The sequence below is a fragment of the Aethalodelphis obliquidens genome, unplaced genomic scaffold (assembly GCF_003676395.1).
Source record: "Aethalodelphis obliquidens isolate GAN/ISIS:26980383/991018 unplaced genomic scaffold, ASM367639v1 scaffold4, whole genome shotgun sequence".
Taxonomy (NCBI): domain Eukaryota; kingdom Metazoa; phylum Chordata; class Mammalia; order Artiodactyla; family Delphinidae; genus Aethalodelphis; species Aethalodelphis obliquidens.
The window spans coordinates 44,753,406-44,774,942 of record NW_020837948.1 but is presented as its reverse complement, the minus strand read 5'-3'; the positions used below and the strand labels follow the sequence as shown (position 1 = coordinate 44,774,942).

At 36.3% G+C, this 21,537-nt stretch overlaps 1 protein-coding gene across 1 annotated transcript in view; it reads left to right on the top strand.

The window, feature by feature from the left end:
* The window catches only part of ADGRV1 (adhesion G protein-coupled receptor V1), a 543,050-nt gene that overhangs the window by 349,475 nt on the left and 172,038 nt on the right, over positions 1-21,537 (top strand). The window contains exons 83-84 of the mRNA XM_027100633.1: positions 5,927-6,043; positions 16,273-16,451. Coding sequence (XP_026956434.1) covers positions 5,927-6,043; positions 16,273-16,451 — 296 coding nt within the window. The remainder of the gene's footprint in view (positions 1-5,926; positions 6,044-16,272; positions 16,452-21,537) is intronic.

The following is a 21,537-nucleotide window of genomic DNA, read 5'->3' as shown; positions in this document are numbered from 1 at the left end:
TTCCCTTGCTGCTTTTAATATTTTTTCTTTGAATTTAATTTTTGTTGGTTTCATTAATATGTGTCTTGGTGTGTTTTTCCTAGGGTTTATCCTGTATGGGACTCCCTGTGCTTCTTGGACTTGGGTGACTATTTCCTTTCCCATGTTAGGGATGTTTTTGACTATAATCTCTTCAAATATTTTCTCAGACCCCTTCTTTTTCTCTTCTTCTTCTGGGACCCCTGTAATTTGAATGTTGGTGCATTTAGTGTTGTCCCAGAGGTCTCTGAGATTGTCTTCAATTCTTTTCATTCTTTTTTCTTTATTCTGCTCCTTAGGAGTTACTTCCAGTATTTTGTCTTCCAGCTCACTTATTCGTTCTTTTGCCTGAGTTATTCTGTTATTGATTCCTTCTAATGTATTTTTCGTTTCAGTTATTGTGTTGTTCATCTCTTTTTGTTTGTTCTTTAGTTCTTCTAGATCATTGTTAAACATTTCTTGTATTTTCTCAATTTGTGCCTCCATCTATTTCTGAGATTCTGGATCATCTTTACTGCCATTACTCTGAATTCTTTTTCAGGTAGACTGCCTATTTCGTCTTCAGTTATTTGTTCTTGTAGGTTTTTAACTTGCTCCTTCTCTTTCATCTGTGACATAATTTTTTGTCGTGTCTTTTTTTTTTTTTTTATGAGTGTGATTGTGTTCCTGTCTTACTGGTTGTTTGGCCTGAGGCTTCCAACACTGGAGTTTGTAGCCTGTTGGGTAGAGCTGGGTCTTCATGCTGAGATGAGGACCTCCATGAGACCTCCCTCCAATGAATATTCCGTGGGGTCTGAGGTTCTCTGTTAGTCTAGTGGTTCAAACTTGGAGCTACCACCCCGCCCGACCCCTGGCTCATGAACCAAGATCCTGTAAGCCACATGGGGTGGAAAAAGAAAAAAAGAACAATAACAAAGTTAAAAAAATATATTAGACTAGGAAACTAACAGGTATGTTAGAAAGAATATAAAAGTAAAACTATAGATGAATCAACAACTGGAAGGTATAACAGTATCACAATAGTAAAAAAAGAGGAGGAGGGAAAAGAAAAAAAATTGGGGGGGGGGCCCTTGGCTGTGGAGGGTGGGGCCTAAGCAAGGGTGAGGTTTGGGCCTGGGCAGGGCCTATGCTTCGGACCCACAGGGCTGGAAGAGGCCCTGGGGGCTGTGAGGGGTGGGGCTTAGGCTCAATGGAACAGAAGGAGCCCAGGCTTGCCCCTCACCCCTGGTCTCAGAGGGTGGGAGACTTCACCTGGGAGCCCAGCAGGCTTCCTGGGCTCAACTGGGTGGGGCAAATGCCCTCCTCTCTGTTCCTGACCCTCCAGTCCAGAGGGCCTCTTCCACCTGCCTCTCCTGTTCTCCCCTTGGCCTCCTTCCCATGCCCCCAGGACCAATGCGGCTGTGCGCAGTGGGGGGTCTTGGAGGGCAGGGGACTGGCCTGGGAGCTCAACAGGCTCTCTGGGCCCAAGTGGATGGGGGAAACGCCTTCCGCTCCTCTCCCGCTCCTCTCCCGCTCCTCTGGGTGGGCCCCTCCCGCCTGCCTCTCCTGATCTCTCTTGGTCTCCCTCTTATGCCCCCAAGACCCACATGGCCTGCACAGGACTTTGGAGGGGGTGTACCAGCCTGGGAATTCAGCAGGCTCCCTGGGCCCGAGTGGGCGGGGCGATTGCCCTCCACTCCTCTCCCTCTTCTGGATGGCTCCACATGCCTGCCTCTCCTGATCTCCCCGGCCTCAGGGATGCTGATCCTGTCTGGCTTCCACTTCTTCTCCCCACCTCAGTCCCCCCACATCCTATTGGTTCACTTGGGGGTTCCTCCCGTCTCCTTGGGTGTCAGGGTACCGCACCAGCGGCCGGCTCGCACCCTAGTTGTGGAGAGACGCTAACTCTGCCCCATATACATATATATATATATGTATATATATATATACATTTTTTTTTTTTTTTTCGGTGCGTGGGCTTCTCACTGTTTTGGCTTCTCCCATTGCGGAGCACAGGCTCCAGACACGCAGGTTCAGCAGCCATGGCTCACAGGCCTAGCCACTCCGCAGCATGTGAGATCTTCCCAGACCGGGGCACGAACCCATGTCCCCTGCATTGGCAGGTGGACTCTCAACCACTGCGCCACCAGGGAAGCCCTGCCCCGTATATATTTTAAATGAAAAAAAAATTAGGTATTTCCTCCCTTGGTTATTATAGTAGAGCTCTAATCAACCAGAAGAAGAAAGAATTTTACAAGTTGTTAACAAAATATATCAGATACTCTCTTCTGGAAATATATATATATATATTTTTTTTGGTTAAGACGTACATATATTATATCAATGTAGAATTAAGAGTAGTAGTATATTTGCCACGGGCATTATGTTCTATTGCCATTGTGAACCTGTGGTGGCCCATGGGTTAAAAAAGATTGAGAAACAATGAACCAGAATTTCGGCACTTTGAGACAGGGCTCACGCTGGATGTAGCTTGGTGGGCAGCAGTGTGATGTTCTAGAAAGAACGCTGGCCTCTCAAATCAGAACACCAGGATTTGAATCCCACTTTAAAATTTGTTCAGTGACCCTTGAACAAGTTAGTTCCCCTATCAGACCTTCTTTCATCTTTAATTAAATTGGGATAAAACAATAATGACTTCACATCATTAATATGTGGCGCGTCTGCACGCACACACATGGACAACAAAAAAAACCAAGAAAACATGTAGCACCATGCTGGTACATGGTACACAATTTTCCACCATAACATTCTTCATCTTGCATAGGTGGCATAATGCTCTGTAGATAGTAGGTATGCCAACACTTGCTTACTGAATGAATCAACACATGAATGACTGAGAACCATTGAAAAATTCCTTGCTTTCTGTTATGGTGTTCAACTTAGTGTATCCAGAGAACTGACTGAAAATAACCTTTTTCCTGATCATCTCTAGGTGTTTGAGTAAAAAAGCAACGGTAAAACTTCCTCTCTTCCTTGGTTATGTACCTTAAGAATATGTGAACTAAATATGCTAGGAGATCTTATTTTATTTTACTTTAACCATTTAATTTATATTTTAATTCAGTTTAATTTTAGATAGGCCCCATGACACATAATCTCTGGTTCTCCAAGTATTCTTAGCTCATCCCTGTTGTAGTAATGTGTATTGAGAGCTCAGCCTTGTCTTGCTTACCAGCCTTCTCCCATACAGAGAGAAGCATTTCTCATATTTTAGAGAACATTCTGGAAGAATGTTCATAGTTTACAAAAGTAGGTATGTAACTGGTCTTATGATTTAGAAAAAGAGATTAAAACGTAATAAAATATGAAGAAGCCATATCTTAAAAATGGAATTTTGGATGTTAAAACTGTATTCTGGAAATAAATATAGTTTTAAGCAATAACTTGTACTAATTTGCTTCAAAGAAAAAATATTGAAAAGAATAAGAGTTATTTAAATTAGCATACCATTTATAAATAGTTTCATAGTTAAAACTAAACACATTCAATTACAGTTTGGATTACACTATTGTTTTACCTAGCAAACCATTCAGGTTGATTCGTACAAAACTAGGAAATAAATTCAACATAATCCATATTATAGAATCTGAATTAGAGAGGCTCAAATTTATTATAAGTACACATATAAAGACTTTATGAAAAGATGCCACTTTGTGCAAATAAAAAGCATAAAATGTTAAAATTATTCTTTTTGTTTTTTGGATTTTTTTGTTTGGCTGAATCTCACAGCTCTGTGTTTCTAAGGTCTTTTAAGGCATAGTTTTCAGTTGTTTAGTGTTCATTGTTAGTGTTTTGGTGAAGGTGTTCAATGAATTTTTGTGAAATTTAGGAAGTTTAAATGTATGACCTATAATATATTACAATTCAGAAGTTTGAAGCTAAAATCTAGGGAAATCTAGGCGTGTTTTTAAAATAAGCTCTAATAATTCAAAAGCTATTTGTGATACATTCTGGAAAGGCAAATTTGTTGGCTTTATTTTTTCCAGGGAGCTAATTTGTACCAGATTGTTAGGATATAACCAGACATACATTTCTAGTGTCTGCTTTTTTTTTTTAAAATTGTGTGTTACAAATACTCCAAAACTAGAGTTAAAATAAACAAAAAGTTGAGTCAGGAATACTTCTCATTTAAAAAATAATCCTGGAATTTTGGAGTAGAAAGAGACTTTAGAGTTTATTTTTTCCAACTTCCTCCTCCTACTAATGAGGGAATTAGTCCCAGAAGGGTAAACTGACTTGTTTAGAGTCCATAGCTTGAAAAAGAAAAAAAAAAGGGAAAAGGTTTCCTTTTCTTCTATACTTGGTACAGGAAGTACTCAATAAATAATTACCAAGAGGGAAGTCAGCATGGCATGAGATATGTATTATTGTGAATTTATTAATTAGCATTTTGGTTCTTCTGTAATTGACTAAGGAGACTGGTTAAGGTAAGTTTTTCCCCATGAAATAGAGATGCTGGGAGCATGCAAGTTCTTATCCCAGATCCTGACATTCGCCACAATGATGCCATCCTGGGAACACTCCTGGGCAGAAATTTTCAAGACGATTTAACGTACACACCTTTGAAATAAAAGGTTTGGGGAGGGGTATATTTCATTTGAAAATAAAAACAATATTCTGATTTGATTTTGAGCACAGTATTCATTTTCTAAAATCCAAGAAACATTAATGACATTTGCATTTCCTTTTTAGAAGTTGAGAGATTTTGAGGCCTAAGTCAGCTACTTTTCTCCTTACAGCACCCCTCTGTTGTTTTGGAATCAATCATTCTTTCTTTCAACAATTATTTATTGAACATTTCAGGCATATTCCAGGCATAGTGGTAGTTTATTAAAACATTAAGTTAAAAAGACTTGGTCTGTGTCTGAAAGAGGAAGGGAATTTATTCCTTGAGAGGTTACAGTCCACTATTATTGCTCCAAATTTTCCCTTGCCATCTATACTTTCCATTATAAAATTTGACATAGTAGTCATATAGTAGAGAAAATGATAGATAGAAATCACAGGAGCGTTTCACTGCATTTATTTATCCATTTATTCAACAAGTATTTATTGAGTACCTCCAATAGAGACTTTGAGAGTACCTACTGTGTTCCAGACACTGGGCTGTGTGAGTGTGGAGTATACCAGTGAGTAAAACATTAAGTGATCCTGCCTTCATAGGGATTACATTCTAGTGGGTGACACTAACAATGACCAAGAAACATAAGAAATAAACAAATGACAGAGCATGTTAGAAAATGACAAGCACTGTTTAAAAAAGAAACAGAAAGGTAGAGTAGGGAGATCACATATGTGGGAAGGAGAGAAGAAAAGAGGGTGTAATTTTAAATAGTGTGGTCAAGAAAGGTCCCATTGTGAAGGTTACTTTTGAAGAAAGACTTGAGGGTAGTCGAAATAAAAATCCAAGAATTAGGGTAACCATAGGGTTTGAAATTTTACATTTATTTTAAGTCTATTTTGTTATATGTGTACTTCCTGACCAGAGGATGCAGATGATGGTAGCCTCAGAGCTTTTTTTCTTCTCTTTCTTTTCTCTCCTATTAGCTTTGACTTACACAAGGAATGGTATTTCCACTCTATTTTCTCTTTTGTACTTAACTAAAATAAATGTATTTCATATGATTTTTGTCCATCTGTAAGAACAGAGTTTACTTTGAGAATTTCCTCTTGACAGTCCGATGCAGTGTGTAGCATAATTTCATATAATTCATTGTTTCTTATAAACATAAAAATCCATGTATTGCCATTTTTAGAGTGACTTAGTCATCTCATTTTGGGCAACAAATCAAATTCTTTTCCCTTTGAGTCATTGAATCGTCGATTCAGATAAGAAAATGTTTTATTTTCTTAATATTCTTGAATGACTTTAACATGATTTTAAAATAAAAGTATTTGTTTCTTACAGATTGTATTTCTGGCATCTGCATATGCAAGTCCCCAACTCACGGAGGAGAGCTGTTCAGCCGTGGCTGCTGTCATACATTACCTGTATCTTTGCCAGTTTAGCTGGATGCTCATCCAGGTTGGTACCTCCTTTCCTCCCTCTGCCCCCTTCAGCTTTCCAATGTGTCTGGATGGAGTGGCCTTTATATCTGATATTCTTTATACTGAAATGGAAGTAATTCCATATATCCGTCACTGCATTCCCAGGAGATCAATGCAAGAAAAACCTTATAAGCTGTACAACATTAGAAAGTGTAGTGAATTTGAGGAAATGAAAAGAAATCTAGTAGAGTTGGAAATAAGAGAATGGTAGGAGATGAGGCCCTATAAGGCACAGTAAGAAATTTTAACTTTTTTTCTATGAGAAGTCATAGAATTATTTTTTTTTTTTTTTTTTTTTTTTTTTTTTGCGGTACGTGGGCCTCTCACTGTCGTGGCCTCTCCCGTTGTGGAGCACAGGCTCCGGACGCGCAGGCTCAGCGGCCATGGCTCACGGGCCCAGCCGCTCCGCGGCATGTGGGATCTTCCCGGACCGGGGCACGAACCCGTGTCCCCTGCATCGGCAGGCGGACTCTCAACCACTGCGCCACCAGGGAAGCCCCATAGAATTATTTTTAAGCAAGAGAGTGACATGATGAGATTTGGATTTTAGAAGGAACTCCCTGTTTGTAGTGAATTGAGTTCAGCAAAGAATTGACATGGGAGCCAATTAAGTAGCTTTAGCTGTATTCAGGGGAAAGAACGTGGTGGTGTGAACCAAAGGGAGCAGAAGAGACAAAGGGAAGTGAACAGCTTCTAAGAATTGTTTTTTTAAAGTAGAACTATAGGATGTAGAGATTGGTTATAAAGAACGCAGAAGGTGGAACCAAGGATGTCACCCAAGTTTCTGGCATGAATGAATGGGTAGATAGTGGTGCCTTGAACTAAAATAATGATCCCTGGAGACTGGGAGAAGATGATGGGTTATTTTTAAGGACATGCTGAGTGTGAAGTTCTTGTGAGATCTCCAATGGAGACTCAGGGAGAAGTGGAATATGCAGAGCTAAATCCCAGAACAGAGGTCCATGCTAGAGAAATACATTAGACAATTACTGACTTAGAGTTGGAAAATGGAGCCATTGCTTTGGAAGAGATCACTTTGGGAGAGGGTACAGAGTGAAACCCAAAGAGATCTAGCATACTCTCCTGAGGAACTAGTAAGGGCTGGGGAGAGATTTGAACTCTCCTTTTCTGACTAAAGTCCCAAATTCTCTCTATTGTCTAATGCTGATTTGCTTGATAAAGAGGGTGATGTGAGAGTTGGATCCACTTAAGCACTATTAATTTCACTAATTCAATAGCTCAACTAAGATGCTGCCTTCGAAAGTGATTTCTGCATGGTGGTATTGTTCCATCTTTCACGTGATAGAAATAGTTTCATATGTGTTTCTGAGTACGCAGGTGAAGTATACTATGTAAACAGATGCATTCAGGCTCTTGCATATTCTTTTCTCTTGTTGAATAAGAAGGATGTGGGATGTCTACCATCTGGCAATATTGGAGGAAGGTGAGGTGATACTATTAGTAGAGAATACCATACAGATTCAAGGAAGGGATCTTTTCCCAAGTATCATATTATAGTTGTCTCTGAAGCAGAAGAAAACTGAACTGTTTAGTTAATAGAACTACTTGGAACAATTGGAGGCCTGCATCTGGGTTTGAATTCTGGCTCTGTTATTATCTTTGTAACCTTAATCAAGTTATTGACTCTCTCCAAGGTTTGTTTCTAAATCTGCATATGGAGATAATAATTCCTACCTCATAGAATTATTGTCTTATAGCTCTTTGAGCAGCTCTAATTATGGAAAATTTATGGTGTTCTCCAGTCCCCCACCAAACAATTAAAAAATAAATCTAAACCATACAACATAAAATAAATACTTGCTGAAATTACAATAGCATTTGCAAGATTCTCTGACTCCCTTTAGTAGTTTATCTAAGTTGAACTTTTTATGTGTGCCCTGTGTATGTTGTCATTTATCTTCCTGAACTGAGGTCCATAGCGGTTTGCTGAAGGTCTTTGTCCATGTCCCTGACCTATTCAGTTCAGATCTGGATGAAAACACAGGGAGCTGTCTTATCAGGTATGCAATGATACAGAGCTGAAACAAGCTAAAACAGCAAGCTGCCTGTGTTAAGAGTACAGGTAGAACAAATATAGAAAACCTGTACTGCGACAGCTTGAAAATGAGAGTGCAAGAGGCATAATCTGATGGGGGTTAATGTAAACAACTTGAAATTTTAATTTAACCCAAACTCAGTAGCAATCAAATGTGTGACCAGATTACTTAAACCATAGCAACTACGGTAACTACAAAAACAACACAGACCTGGGTTACATTAATAACAGTATGAAGGCAGCTGGGGGAGCCATGTTTAAATTATAATCTACAATAGTCAGACAACCCTGGCACCCTGTAACCACTTTCAGCAGGAATATTAACCAGCCAATGAGAAGTTGGAAGACAGTCCTATAAGAAACTTGGAGGCAGCTGGAGACAACTAACCTGGAAAGAACTTAGTGAGATGTGATGGCTGTCTACGGATACTGGGAGGGCTGCTACAGGAAAGAAAGAATGGACTATATAGCTTCATCTGGAAGAACCAGAACAAATGGGTCAAAAATTAGGGAAGCAAATTTTGAATCACGTTAAGAACTTTTATAGTCAGTAAGAATTTCAAAGTTGAAAAAGCTATGTCTAAAAGTAGAGAACGTCCAATCACTGAAATATGTTCAAAATGGGGGAAATGACCAACTTTCAAATATGTTGTAGACAGATTTCCTGCTTTAGGGGATGGCATATAAAATTTCATCCAGCTTAATAGAGATTGCTGTATTCTGTATGTCTTCTTCCAGTTTTGAGTAAATATGATTGTGGCTGATGCACATTTAGTAAACTAATTAGATTTCTGTATGGCTGATGGTTTAGGAAAACTATTTAAAGTACCAGTGAAGTTTAATGTGTTTCAGATGGTACACCACACACTTTCATGGTTTGTGGTGTGACCACAAGGGAAAAATTCAATAACTTCTGATTCTAGGTAGGTTACTTCTAATGAGTTACTTTGTGGTCAGAGGTTGTCGCCTTTACTAACCTGTGTTTTCCTGTTTATAAAATACTGTCTGCTAAAATCTTTTTTTTTTTAATGAGAATTCGTTTTTAAAACATTATTTAAAAGATAAGACTACTGTTAATCCAATCTTGTTAGTCAAACAGTTGAAAAAATTGAAAGAATATTAACATTTCAATAATTCTACTTTGTATTTCTAGCAATGTAGGAGAGAAATTGATATATGTATGTGTGCATAGCTTATGATGAAAAGTTAATCACTAACTTTTAATCATTGAGCTAAGCATGCAAGAATTATTTATTTTGGTCTGTATTATATCTTCAATCTTAGAATAAATACATTTAAATGAATTTATCTTGAAAAGTTATTTTACTTTTACATCATACTTTTAATACATTGTAGTAAAAAGGGATTCTATTTTAGAGTAGGTAAAGAGCAATTTTGTTGGTAAACATGTTACATAACTTCTCTGAGCCTAGATTTTCTTACTGAATGATTAGATTTGTAATAACAATACCTCTCTTTGAGGATTGTAAAAAGACAAAATGAATGAATACATGGAAAGAGCTTGGAATGATTCCTGGTACAGACTGCACACTCCATACGAATTTACCCATATTATCGGCTAAGCAAATATGTAGACTAATAATTCTTAGATTTTGAAACATGTTGAAATACTCTGTTTTTCCAGTATAATTTACACTTTTTTTTTTTTTTTTTTTTTTGGCAAAAGAGAATTAGCTTGATATAGGAGAACGAGAGGGCTGACAGTGTGAGGCAGACATGAGCTGAAAAGCCTTAGCAAGCTGATAACCTCTAACCTCTTTACTGAAGTGCACGCGTGGCTCATAGCAGGCTCCAGACCAGAGCTGGTGGCCTTTACTGTTTCTTTAGACGTCCCCTTTCCTGAGTGTTTCTTTAGGCTTCCCCTCTCTTTGACAGGGAAGTCACACTGTGCATGATGGGAATAGAGTAACAAATTCTTTTGCATATTTTTTTAGAAGTATACAACTCACAAATTCCTTTTTGCCCATGGAAATTGAGTTAGCCTTCTGTTTGCTCTTCATGTAAGATCACTCTGAAATTACTGAAACAGCAGGGTTATGTCTACTCTAAGAAAAATTGACAGTGAGAATTTAAGCTCTCATGGTACTTTTGCTCTATTTTCCTAGTTATTGTTCTAACTTTTGTTTCTTTTTTCTGTTTTGATTGGCTTTCATTTTAGAAATAGCATATACTAATTGCACAAAACATAATCAAACACTATAGAGAAATATTAAATGAAAAGTACATCTATTTCTCCCTCTTTCATATGCTCTCCACTCTCTGCTCTACCCTCAACCCTACTCCCAAAGTTAAACACTGTTAATGGTTTCCTGTGTATGCCTCCAGATATATTCCACAAATATATAAATATTTATAAATATATAAAGAAGCACATGTGTGTGTTTGTGTGTATATAGTGTATATATGTTTACATATAGTGTATATATATATACTATATATATATATATAAATATATATATATATAAGTTTACCCCATACTAATATACTTTTTTTTCTCTTCTATAATATGGTTATTCCATAATTTTTTTCCTGATTCCTATTAATGAAATGCTGGTTATTTCCAGTTATTTTTGCTATTATAAACAATGTTTCTTCGAACATCCTTACACTCTGAATATTTGTTTACTTACAGAATATCCATAGAATAAATCCCTAGAACTAATGTCTTTGCTCTTAACATCTACCTGAAACATGCTGCCAGATGGATTGCCAGACCATGTGTGAATTCATGCAGGAAATAAATCACAAGTAAATTATTTGAGATATTAGTATATAATATAGGTAAATAGAAACTTAATTTTGCCTGTATATTCATTTGGCCCAGTTTTATGATCGTTTCCTGTCACCAAGTTAAATTATATAATAAGCTGCTTCAGTTATGATCAGTATCCAAGCCTGGATTGTCCTTGCAGTCTGTTCATTTCATGCCGAGGGACACAGCTTACTCAAAACTATAACGTTTTATTTTGAAACTAAAGCTTACTTGAAGAACATATTTCTTAAATGGTAGAATAAAGTTAGAAATCATTTCACAGTTGTACTTGAGCATTCATAAGGACAACAGACTGGTAATTATCAAGATAAAAATGATATATCCAGGAAATACTGAATTCTCCAATCCTCACAAAGCCTTGTAAAAATTGTTAAAAGGGAGGATAACTGGAACAAGGACACATGGTAACATTTCTTAGACTCTCCTCTGAAATGAATGACTAAGAACGTATGGTGATGACAGAATTAATAGCATCCGTGATCTCTGACTGAACTTGATGCTATATATCAGTGCATGGTTTCTGGTGACACAATTAATAACCAAATATTAAACAACAGGCTAGCTTCCAATCTTATTCCACATATCATGAAAATGTATGGGATTCAAGCAGCCTATTTTAACTTAAAAAAAGAAAAGGCATTTCTCCTTTATATTTTATAAATATAGTATGTATTATATTAGCATATATTATATGAGCAAACTAATGAATCTGTGTTTATGGAGCATAGGAAAGCATTTATGACTTATTACCATCAAACAGTTAACGCAGTATAGCTTCAATTTTCCTTGCAGACGCTTGGAAGATAGTAGCGGTAATCACTGAAAATGTTACTCTAAAAATAAATAGACATGTCCGTATACGAATGTAAGTAAATATGCTTATAGACACACCATCTTTTAGTTTATTCCTATCTATATTTGAACTAAATTGTATCTGGGTAATTCATTTGGTTGGTTTGCATCTTAATCAGAATCAGTTTAAATTCTAACAGCCTCAATTCCCAATTCTGAGAAATACGCTTCTCCTGTCCTCAGTTTCCTCCTGTATTAATAATAATAATAATAAAACTTAGGAGAGCAGTTGTCTTTATTAGATGAGATATAGCTTAATGTGGGGTCTACATTTATTAACCAATTAGTAAATACTGATTCCATTCTTCTTCTCTTAAACTGTTGTATTTAACATTTGTAAGTTTCCACCAGTTTAACATTGACCCCCTTCATTAGGAGTTCAATCAAATCAATTCTACAATTCTTTCTGAGAAGGTAGTATATAAATGAATAAACTCAATAACTAAACCAAATTATGAAATTGTTATTAAATTCAATGAAAACTGTTAAATATTGAAATTGTGTACATCTTCGTTTATTTGATACTTCTCAATAAAGATTGTATGCAGAGCATTTTACTAGGTACTACAAGGTATACAAAAATTAATCTACCATAGCTCACAGATATGTTTCAGCCATTTCTATTCTGATTAAGCCCTTTATAAGTTCTCATTTAGTGCTGGCAAAAAGTGGAGAGGGAGAGAGAATGGGTTATCTCCATACTTGAACCAGGAAAATACATCTCCACTGGCACATACAATGAGTGCGGGAAAATGAGGACAAAAAAATAAGCTCTCATGGAAACAATAATATTGTCAGCATTTATGTGACTTTCTATGGAAATAAATCTTAACCTTAGTCTCCACAAGATGCTTTGTTCTATAACCCAAATATGAAAAAGCTATGTTTTTCTCTCGCTGCCTCAGCTTCCTTATCTCTAAATAAGATGTCTTGAGATGGTCCATAAGATGGTTCTAACAAAGTGTTTAAAGCCTAGAGATAGAAATGTAACTGGAGACCTAGGTACTGAAATTTCGATTCACATTTAGTCTTTAGCAATAAATATGTAAGTGTGGTAAGCTGTGCTCAGTCAGTATGAAGCATGTTGGTGAGAGTGACACCTTTAACTTATACTGAATTTTCATAATTCTTTTAGTTCTAACATTGGATAAACACAGATACTGAGGTACATATGCTATATATCTGGCAACATAAAAATATTATGCAAAGATAATGGTCTCTTGATACTCTAACCTTCGATTACAAAGGAGGAACCACGATTACAGGGAAAGGAATGTATCTCAAATGTTCCACTCCCACCTTATTGTGGAGAATGGCAGTACTGGAGCTTTTAACCCAAGTGCTTCAGAGGAGCAATATATGCCTCAGTGTTTTTAGAACAATGAAGAAAAACTAAGTTAATCCAAGCAAACTTTCAAATCATAAAAGGAATAATAAGCATATAGGCTAACTCATTGAACCCAAGTTCTGTAAGTACAGTTGGACCTCAAGGAGCTGTGAGCAGGAATGGAAGGCTTTGTCCCTTCTTCTTCTCTACAAACACACTTTCTCTCTTCACTGTGCCTTTGGCTACTCCTACCACTAAAGTTCATATGTTTTCTTTTCTCAGTTGACCAGCTTAACTATCACAAAATTTCAGGGAACTCAATGAGAGATGATTGGTTCAGCCTGGGTCAGGCTTTGTCGCCAGATCCACAGCTGTGGGCAGAGGAACAGGGTCATGAGCCCACCCTGCATATGTTGGCAGGGGGTGGGGGAAGGTAAGGAGGGAGACAGGGTTCAGAGAAGAGTGCTGATGGCCTAGGCATACATCCCAAAATATACCTACCATATATACTATATTAAAATATTTTAAATTTCAAGTAAAACTTGAAGTGAGTTAGTCAACACAAGTCTTAGGTTTAGGCCATATGGTATTTCCAGAATAGTTAGATGTTGTTTTATTACATAGTGTTTCCATTCTTCAGCAAAAAAAAAAAAAAGTCATATAGTGGTAAATACTGTCCCTAGAGTATACCTCAATGATTGGATTCTTTTGAGAAGGAAAGAGATTTTTTTTTTTTTTAATTAACAAAAGCTTATGACATTTGGAGCTTGATTTGCTTAACTGAGTATTCAAGAATCAGTGACCCTGTACCTTGAGCTCTTTAGAGCAGAAGCATTGTGTGTGTACATCTAACAAGCAGTTACATTTGTCTCAGTCTTATCTGAGGCTGTGGTAAAGGTCAGACGGTTGCTGAAACGTTCAGTGATTCTAAAAAGTGTAAAAGTGGACATTTTGGAAATGCCCCAATCTTTATCATGATGAATCAACTTACAAGTCATTTACCAATCTGTGCGCTCCTTCCTGATTCTTCCACCGACTGCACCACTGAGTTACCATGTTATAAGGATACATACAACATCGATTTAAAATAAATAATCTGTACTTTTATTTTGGAAATGGGTTAATCATCCTTACTTTGCATGAATTTTCATTCTCTTAACAGGCAGTATTGACCACTCCAGCATCAGACACTTGATACAGTCCCACCTATTTGAGTCATGTCCCTACACTAATAATAGAAAGGAGGAAAAAAGCCTCTTGGACCTAATAATTTTTAAAAAGAAGTTAGAACAAATTTACATAAGCAGCAACTCAAAACATCCTCCATAATTTCAGATAGATGCAGATGTACATAAAGATATGGAGTGCTGACAGGAAATAAAATTCAGAGACAAAAATCTTCAAGTAACCAAACATTTTTATCCTTTCCTGGTTTAGGCCAATCAATACTAATCCTTCAAGGCTACTTTGGTTCAGATAGAATCTTACCTGGAAGCCTCAGTAAACTATCTGAAAGCCTTCCTAGGAACATTAGGCATGTTGTTTTTCACATAGAAGAGTTTCCATTATATCACTGCTTACTTTTGGTCTCTATTTATCTTTTGTTTTTCACACTGTCCGACATCCTAATAGGAGATTTAAGTGAGGTGGTCACATTTTTTAGTGCTGACTATGTGCTTAGCACTTTATATGTAGTGTCTTATGTAATCTTTGTAATAGCTTTGTTGTACACATGAAGAAACTGAGATTGTTGTCACTTGCTCTGGGATTGTTGTCACTAATGTATAAAAATATACATATATGATTAATCTGTACTCACACTTCACAATATGAAATTGAGAAGGGGGTTTATCTAGTGGATAAGCATCATGTGTGAAATATATATGATATGCCTTTCAATGTTGTTTCTGTAATAAAAGATAATTAAACATAAGTGATCTCATGGGAAAAGAACACTAGAAGGCAGAATATATAAGTTCTAGATTTGGCTTATATACACGCTAGGTGTGATTTGGGGCCAACAGTAACATTTCCAGGCCTCGGATTCCTTCTTCTATTTATCTAATATATCCCTTCATCCCCCTCACTCTTTATATACACTTGTCCCTTTTTTTTTTTTATATATATATATATATATATTTTTTTTTTGCGTTACGCGGGCCTCTCACTGTTGTGGCCTCTCCCGTTGCGGAGCACGGGCTCCGGACGCGCAGGCTCAGCGGCCATGGCTCACGGGCCCAGCCGCTCCGCGGCATGTGGGATCTTCCCGGACCGGGGCACGAACCCGTGTCCCCTGCATCGGCAGGCGGACTCTCAACCACTGCGCCACCAGGGAAGCCCCCTTTTATATTTTTATCTTAAGAAGATAAGAAATAACATATAAAGTATGATATAAATTTAAATGTTTTCCTTAATGATTTCTTCCCATTTGTTTGGAAAGTAAGATTCAAGAAGGTAAATACCCCTACCACCTCTGTTACTGTTATAGCCCCAGTGCCTAGACAGGCCTTTGAAATGCAGTAAGCACTCAATAAGCATTTATCAAGCGAATGAATGAAAAAGAGAGAGTGTAAATTGAGAAAGGAGAATGGCCGCAAAGCCTACCCCATCACAGTACATTTTTCTCTGTGCAAACATTTTCTGTTTACTTGTCCGTCTCCCACTTGGGACTGAGACTGGGGCTGTTGTCACAACTATATCCCCATTCCCTGGAACAAGTGTCTGACTCTACCACGTGATAAACCCTCAATAAGTAAACATTGTTTAAAAGTCTGGGACATAGGACTATTTACTTCATTATCATCATGAAGCTGTTCATATAGAAAATAAGTTTGAGTATCTGTGTGTTTCTTCAAAGACATTGACAGAACAATCACAGACGATTATGACTGAGTCAAATCATCATAATCAAAACAAATTAAGCAAAATATAAAGTACAGTAAATAAACTAAATATTTACTAATGTTTTCGGACTTTTGAGATACCCTGAATTTCTCGGGTATATGAAAAAAATGAATGTGTGAACTGACTTAAAAAATCAAATCAAAACTATAGTTATTGAGTAGAGCCTGGCCCTTTGTTGATCTGTTGTCACTCTTTATGCCTAAGCCAGGTGACTGTGTTTCCTGTGCCACTAGACCAGAGCCTGTTCATCTTATGTTCTGCTTCTTTCCTTAGTCTGTGAATTTCTGGTACGTGCTGGTGATGAATGATGAACACACAGAAAGGCGGTATCTGCTGTTTTTTCTTCTGAGTTGGGGACTTCCAGCTTTTGTGGTGATTCTCCTCATAGTTATTTTGAGAGGAGTCTATCATCAGAGCATGTCGCAGATCTATGGACTCATCCACGGTGACCTGTAAGTACATCCAGGCAGAACACACTGCCTCCTCAGCCTTTCTGTATCCAGGCAGCTTTACTGGTAGAAGGTGGGAGCAGTTGACTAAGGGGTCTGACTGAAGGAGCACCATGAAGACCTTTGCCTTCCTGCCACACCTTCTAAATCTCTAATTATCTCTATAAATAAGAAACTATTGCCTCTCCAGTTCCTTTGATAGGTGCAGTTTTCTCAGGTGAATTGGTGTATCAAACAGTTCACAGCAATTTATACTTTACCATAATTTAGTTTGTTAGATTGGGACAAACAGAAATACCTAGTGAAATCAGAGAACTATGAAAATTTTGGTGAAGAATAGAATCAGTGACAAATTTTGAGTGTGGCATGTTATCTAAGGAGTCTGTTATCTGGGTCAGGTGGATGGGGAGCACGGCAGGCACCATCATTCATAAAATCCCTAAATACCAAAAGACTATCAGAGTGAATGGAGAGTGTCTGCAAAAGTACATGGGAAGGAGACAAGGTCAGCTGGGTCCTTCTGATAGATTCTTATTAAAGTACACTGTAGTCTTGAAATCTAACGAATCTTTATACACACATATATATGCACGCCTTAATCCTGAATCTGGTATCTTACAACTTTGAGGACCACTCAGCCCCTTTTATTGACTCCACATTAAAAAAAAAAAACAACTTTGGGTAATAAAGCTTAATCAACTCCCTTGGTGTAATGAGGATTTAGAGGAAAAAGTAACATTTCTAAATAAGAAAGAATAGCCTAGTCACAATCTTATGAAGACAATATTACCTAATTATCTCACAGGTTATTGTGAAGATAAAAATTAGTTAATAGATGTAAAGAATCTTTTAAAGTAAAAGTACTATATAAGCAGAAGTCATTTTCATATTATTATTGCCTCTAATCAATTATGATCATCCATTATATACTTAATCAACACTTGTTATTGATGTATGCAGATATACTTCACACGTGGGCAATCGCAGACTAATATCCCATACCACATTAAACCAAAGGAGATGAGCTATGTAATACACACACACCCATTGAGATACCATATATAATAATTTAGTCTTTTTATTGCAATTCAGTAAGATTCCCTCATACTGATTAATTTATAGCATTACAACAATAGTATTGAAATATAGTATTCTATTTTGTTGATATAAAATTCTAAAAGCCTGATCTTCTAGAAGGGAATGGTTGTGTCTTTTCACAGTTATATTATGACATATTACTACTCCTGGCATTAATTTAAACCTTGGGCTGCCAGGATTAATTTCAGAAAGTTCTGCATCTTTCTTTGTCAAGTACAAAGTAACCATGAGACAAGTCCTGGTGGCCAGTAGCCATCTCTTTCATGAGCTCCCTGGCAAGATCGGGGTTATTTGGCAGCAGTTTTAGCATCACATGTATACACACCCAGTCTGGATAAATGGGTGTGTATCACCCGATGAAAGTGATGTTAGCTAGAAGAAACTCTCTCTTGATGCTTCTAAAAGGATTTTTAAGAGAGAAATAAACTGTTATACAAGAATGTCCAAATCAACTGACTCTTAAAATATTTGCCTTCTGAGGCTTTTGCAGAAAGTTCTTTATTACCAGCTCAACTATAATAAATGCAATGTAAAATACATTAACCTTTACCCAATCTTAAAATTATAGCCTTATTCAACCAAAAGCGACTAACCTTTGTAAGTAGTATAGGTTACTTTTCTTCTTCATTCACATAGAATATTCATGTGAATTTATTCCAGTTTTTAAGAAATTCCGTATTTTTGATATTACTTTAATCTCAATGTAAGAATAAATTACTGTGTTATTTTTGTAAAATATTGTATACTTATATCATCATTCAAAAACATGCCTTTTCTCTGGAGATGGTAGGATTTGTGGTTGTAAAATAACTGGACATCTGTTGTGCAGTGGTTGTTTTCAGTAATAAAACTTTCTTTTTAGTGAGGAATTTTCTCTAAGTAGATCTCTAATGTATTAATATGCTCAAGTTGTTATATTTACAATGTTTTTGTCAACTTTTGGAACCAAAATTATGATAATTTCGTAAAACCAGGAAGTGATTGCTCTTCTCCTATTAGCTGAAAAAGTTTGCAAGTTTAGTGATATTTCTTCTTTATTATTTTGGAAGAAGTCACACATGAAGCCAACTAGGCCTCAGGTTTTCTTTGTGGGAAGACTTTTAATTACCGATTCATTTTCTTGTAAACATATAGAACTATTCATATTTTCCATATGCAGTTCTTTCTGTGTCAATTTGATAAATTGTCTTTTTTTCTAGGAATGTTTCCATTCCATCTAACTATTCAAATTTTTCAGTGTTTGTAAGAGATCTGTAGTAATGAATCTTTTTTCGTTCTTGATATTGACAATTAGTGTCTTCTTTCATTATATTTTCCTCTCCTCATCAGTCTTGCTGGGGTGTTTATGAATATTACTGTTTTTTCCCAAATTCAGCTTTTGACTTCTTGATATACTCTATTGTGCTTTTATTTTAAATTTCATTTCAATTTCATCAATTTCTAGACTTATCTTCTTGATTTACTTTTGGGTTTTATCTGACTTTTCTCTTTCTTTATTCTATTTATCTTATTTATTTTATTTGCTTTGCTTACTATGTGCCAGGTACTATGTATTTATTTTGTTTATTTTAAAAAATGTCCCCAGCTTTATTGAGATATGACTCACATATATAATTTTGTAAGTTTAAGGTGTGATGCTTTGATACCCACATCTATTGTGAACTAATTACCACAATAAGGTTAGTTAACACCTCCATCACCTCACATAATTACCTTTTGTGTGTGTGTGTGTGTGTGTGTGTGTGTGTGTGTGTGGTTAAGAACATTTAAGATTTCTTCTCTTAGCAACTTGCAAGTATGTAATATATTATTGTTAATTATAGTCACCATGCTGTACGTTGTATCCCCAGAACTTATTTGTCTTATGCTAGAAATTTGTGCCTTTTGACCAATATCTCCCCACTTTCCCCATCCTCAGGTCATGGCAACCACCATTCTAATCTCTGTTTCTATGAGTGCAGCTTTTTTAAGATTCCTCATATAAGTGAGATTATATAATATCTATCTTTCTCTGTCTAAAGTACTTCACTTAGCATAATGCCCACAAGGTCTATCCATGTTGTTGCACATGGCAGGCTTTCCTTCTTTCTTGTGGCTGAATAATATTATAGTGTATTGTATATATTGCAATATATATCTCACATCTTTATGCATTCATTCATAGACAGACACTTAGGTTGTTTCTATATCTTGGCTATTGTGAATAATGCTGCTGTGAACATGGGGGTGCAAATATCTCTTCAAGATCCTGATTTCATTTCCTGGATATGATAGTTCTATTTTTAACTTTTTGAGGAACCTCCATACTGTTTTCTGTAGTGGTTGTAACAATTTACGTTCCCACCGAAAGTATATAATCTTTATTATTTCCTTCCTTCTGCTAACTTTGGGCTTAGTTTTTTCTTTTCCTAGTTCCTTGAGGTGTAGAGTTAGGTTGTTTGAGATCTTTCTTTTTTCGTCATGTAGGCTTTTATCACTACAGACTTCATCTTTGAACTGCTTTTGCTGCATCCCATAAGTTTTGGTATAAGTTTTGGTATATTGTGTTCCATTTTTGTTTGTTTCAAGAGTTTTTTTTATTTCCCTTTTGATTCCTTCTTTGACCCATTGGTTGTTTAGGAGTGTATTGTTTAATTTCCACATATTTGTGAATTTTCCAGTTTTCTTCCTGTAATTGATTTCTAGTTTCATACTATTGTGGTTGGAAAAGATACTTGATATGATTTCAGTCTTTTAAGATTTGTTAAAACTTTTTTGTGGCCTAATATATGATCTCTCCTAGAGAATGTTCTGTGTGCACTTGAGAGGAATGTATACTCTGTTGCTGTTGGATGGCATGTTCTATATGTCTTTTAGGTCCATTTGGTCTAAAGAATAGCTCAAGTCCAACATTTTCTTATTGACTGTTTGACTGGGTGATATATCCATTATTAAAAGTGGGATGTTGAAGTCCCCTACTATTATTGTATTCTCGTCTACTTCTCCCTTCAGATTGGTTAGTATTTGCTTAGTATATATGGGTTCTCTGATGTTGGGTACATATATATTTATGATTATTATATCCTCTTGATAAGTTGACCCTTTATCATTATATAATGGCCTTCATCATCTCTTGCTACACCATTTGAGTTAAAGTCTATTTGTATGATGTAAGTATAGCTACCCCTGCTCACTTTCAGTTCCACTTGATGGAATATCTTTTCTCATCCCTTCTCTTTGAGCCCATATGTGTCCATAAAGCTGAAGTAAATCTCTTATAGGCAGCATATATTGGACCCTTTTTAAAAAAAAATCTACCCAGCCATTCTATGCCTTTATATTGAAGAATTTAATACATTTACATTTAGAGTAGTTATCGATAAGGACTTACTAATACATCTTATTAATTGTTTTTTTTTCCTATTTTATTGTTCCTTTCTTCCTTTTTCCTGTCTTGCTATTTTCCTTTTTGAATCGGTGCTTTTCCATGGTGATATGCTTTGATTCCCTTCTCTTTATCTTTTGTGTGTCTACTGAAAGTTTTTTGCTTTGTGGTTACCATGAGGCTTACATAAAATATCTTATTGATATAACAATCTATTTTATTGGTCAACTTAACTTCATTTGCATACAAAAACTGCTCTTTTACTCCTCCCCTTTTCTTTTTTGGGTCACAATTTACCTCTTTTTATATTGTGTATTTATTAACAAATTAATGTAGCTATAGTTATTTTTAATACTTCTGTCCTTCAACTTTTTTAGTAGAGTTAAGTGGTGAACACACTACCTAACTACTGTATCAGAATATTCTGAATTTGACTACATGCTTACCTTTACATGTATGGTATATTTTTATATGTTTTCATGTGACTAGTATCCTTTCATTTCAGCTTGAGGAACTCCTTTCAGTTTTTCTTGTAAGGTGGGGCTAGTGGTAATGAATTCCTTCAGTCTTTATTTCTCCTTAATTTCTTAAGGACAGCTTTGCCAAGTAGGGTATTGTTGGTTGGTA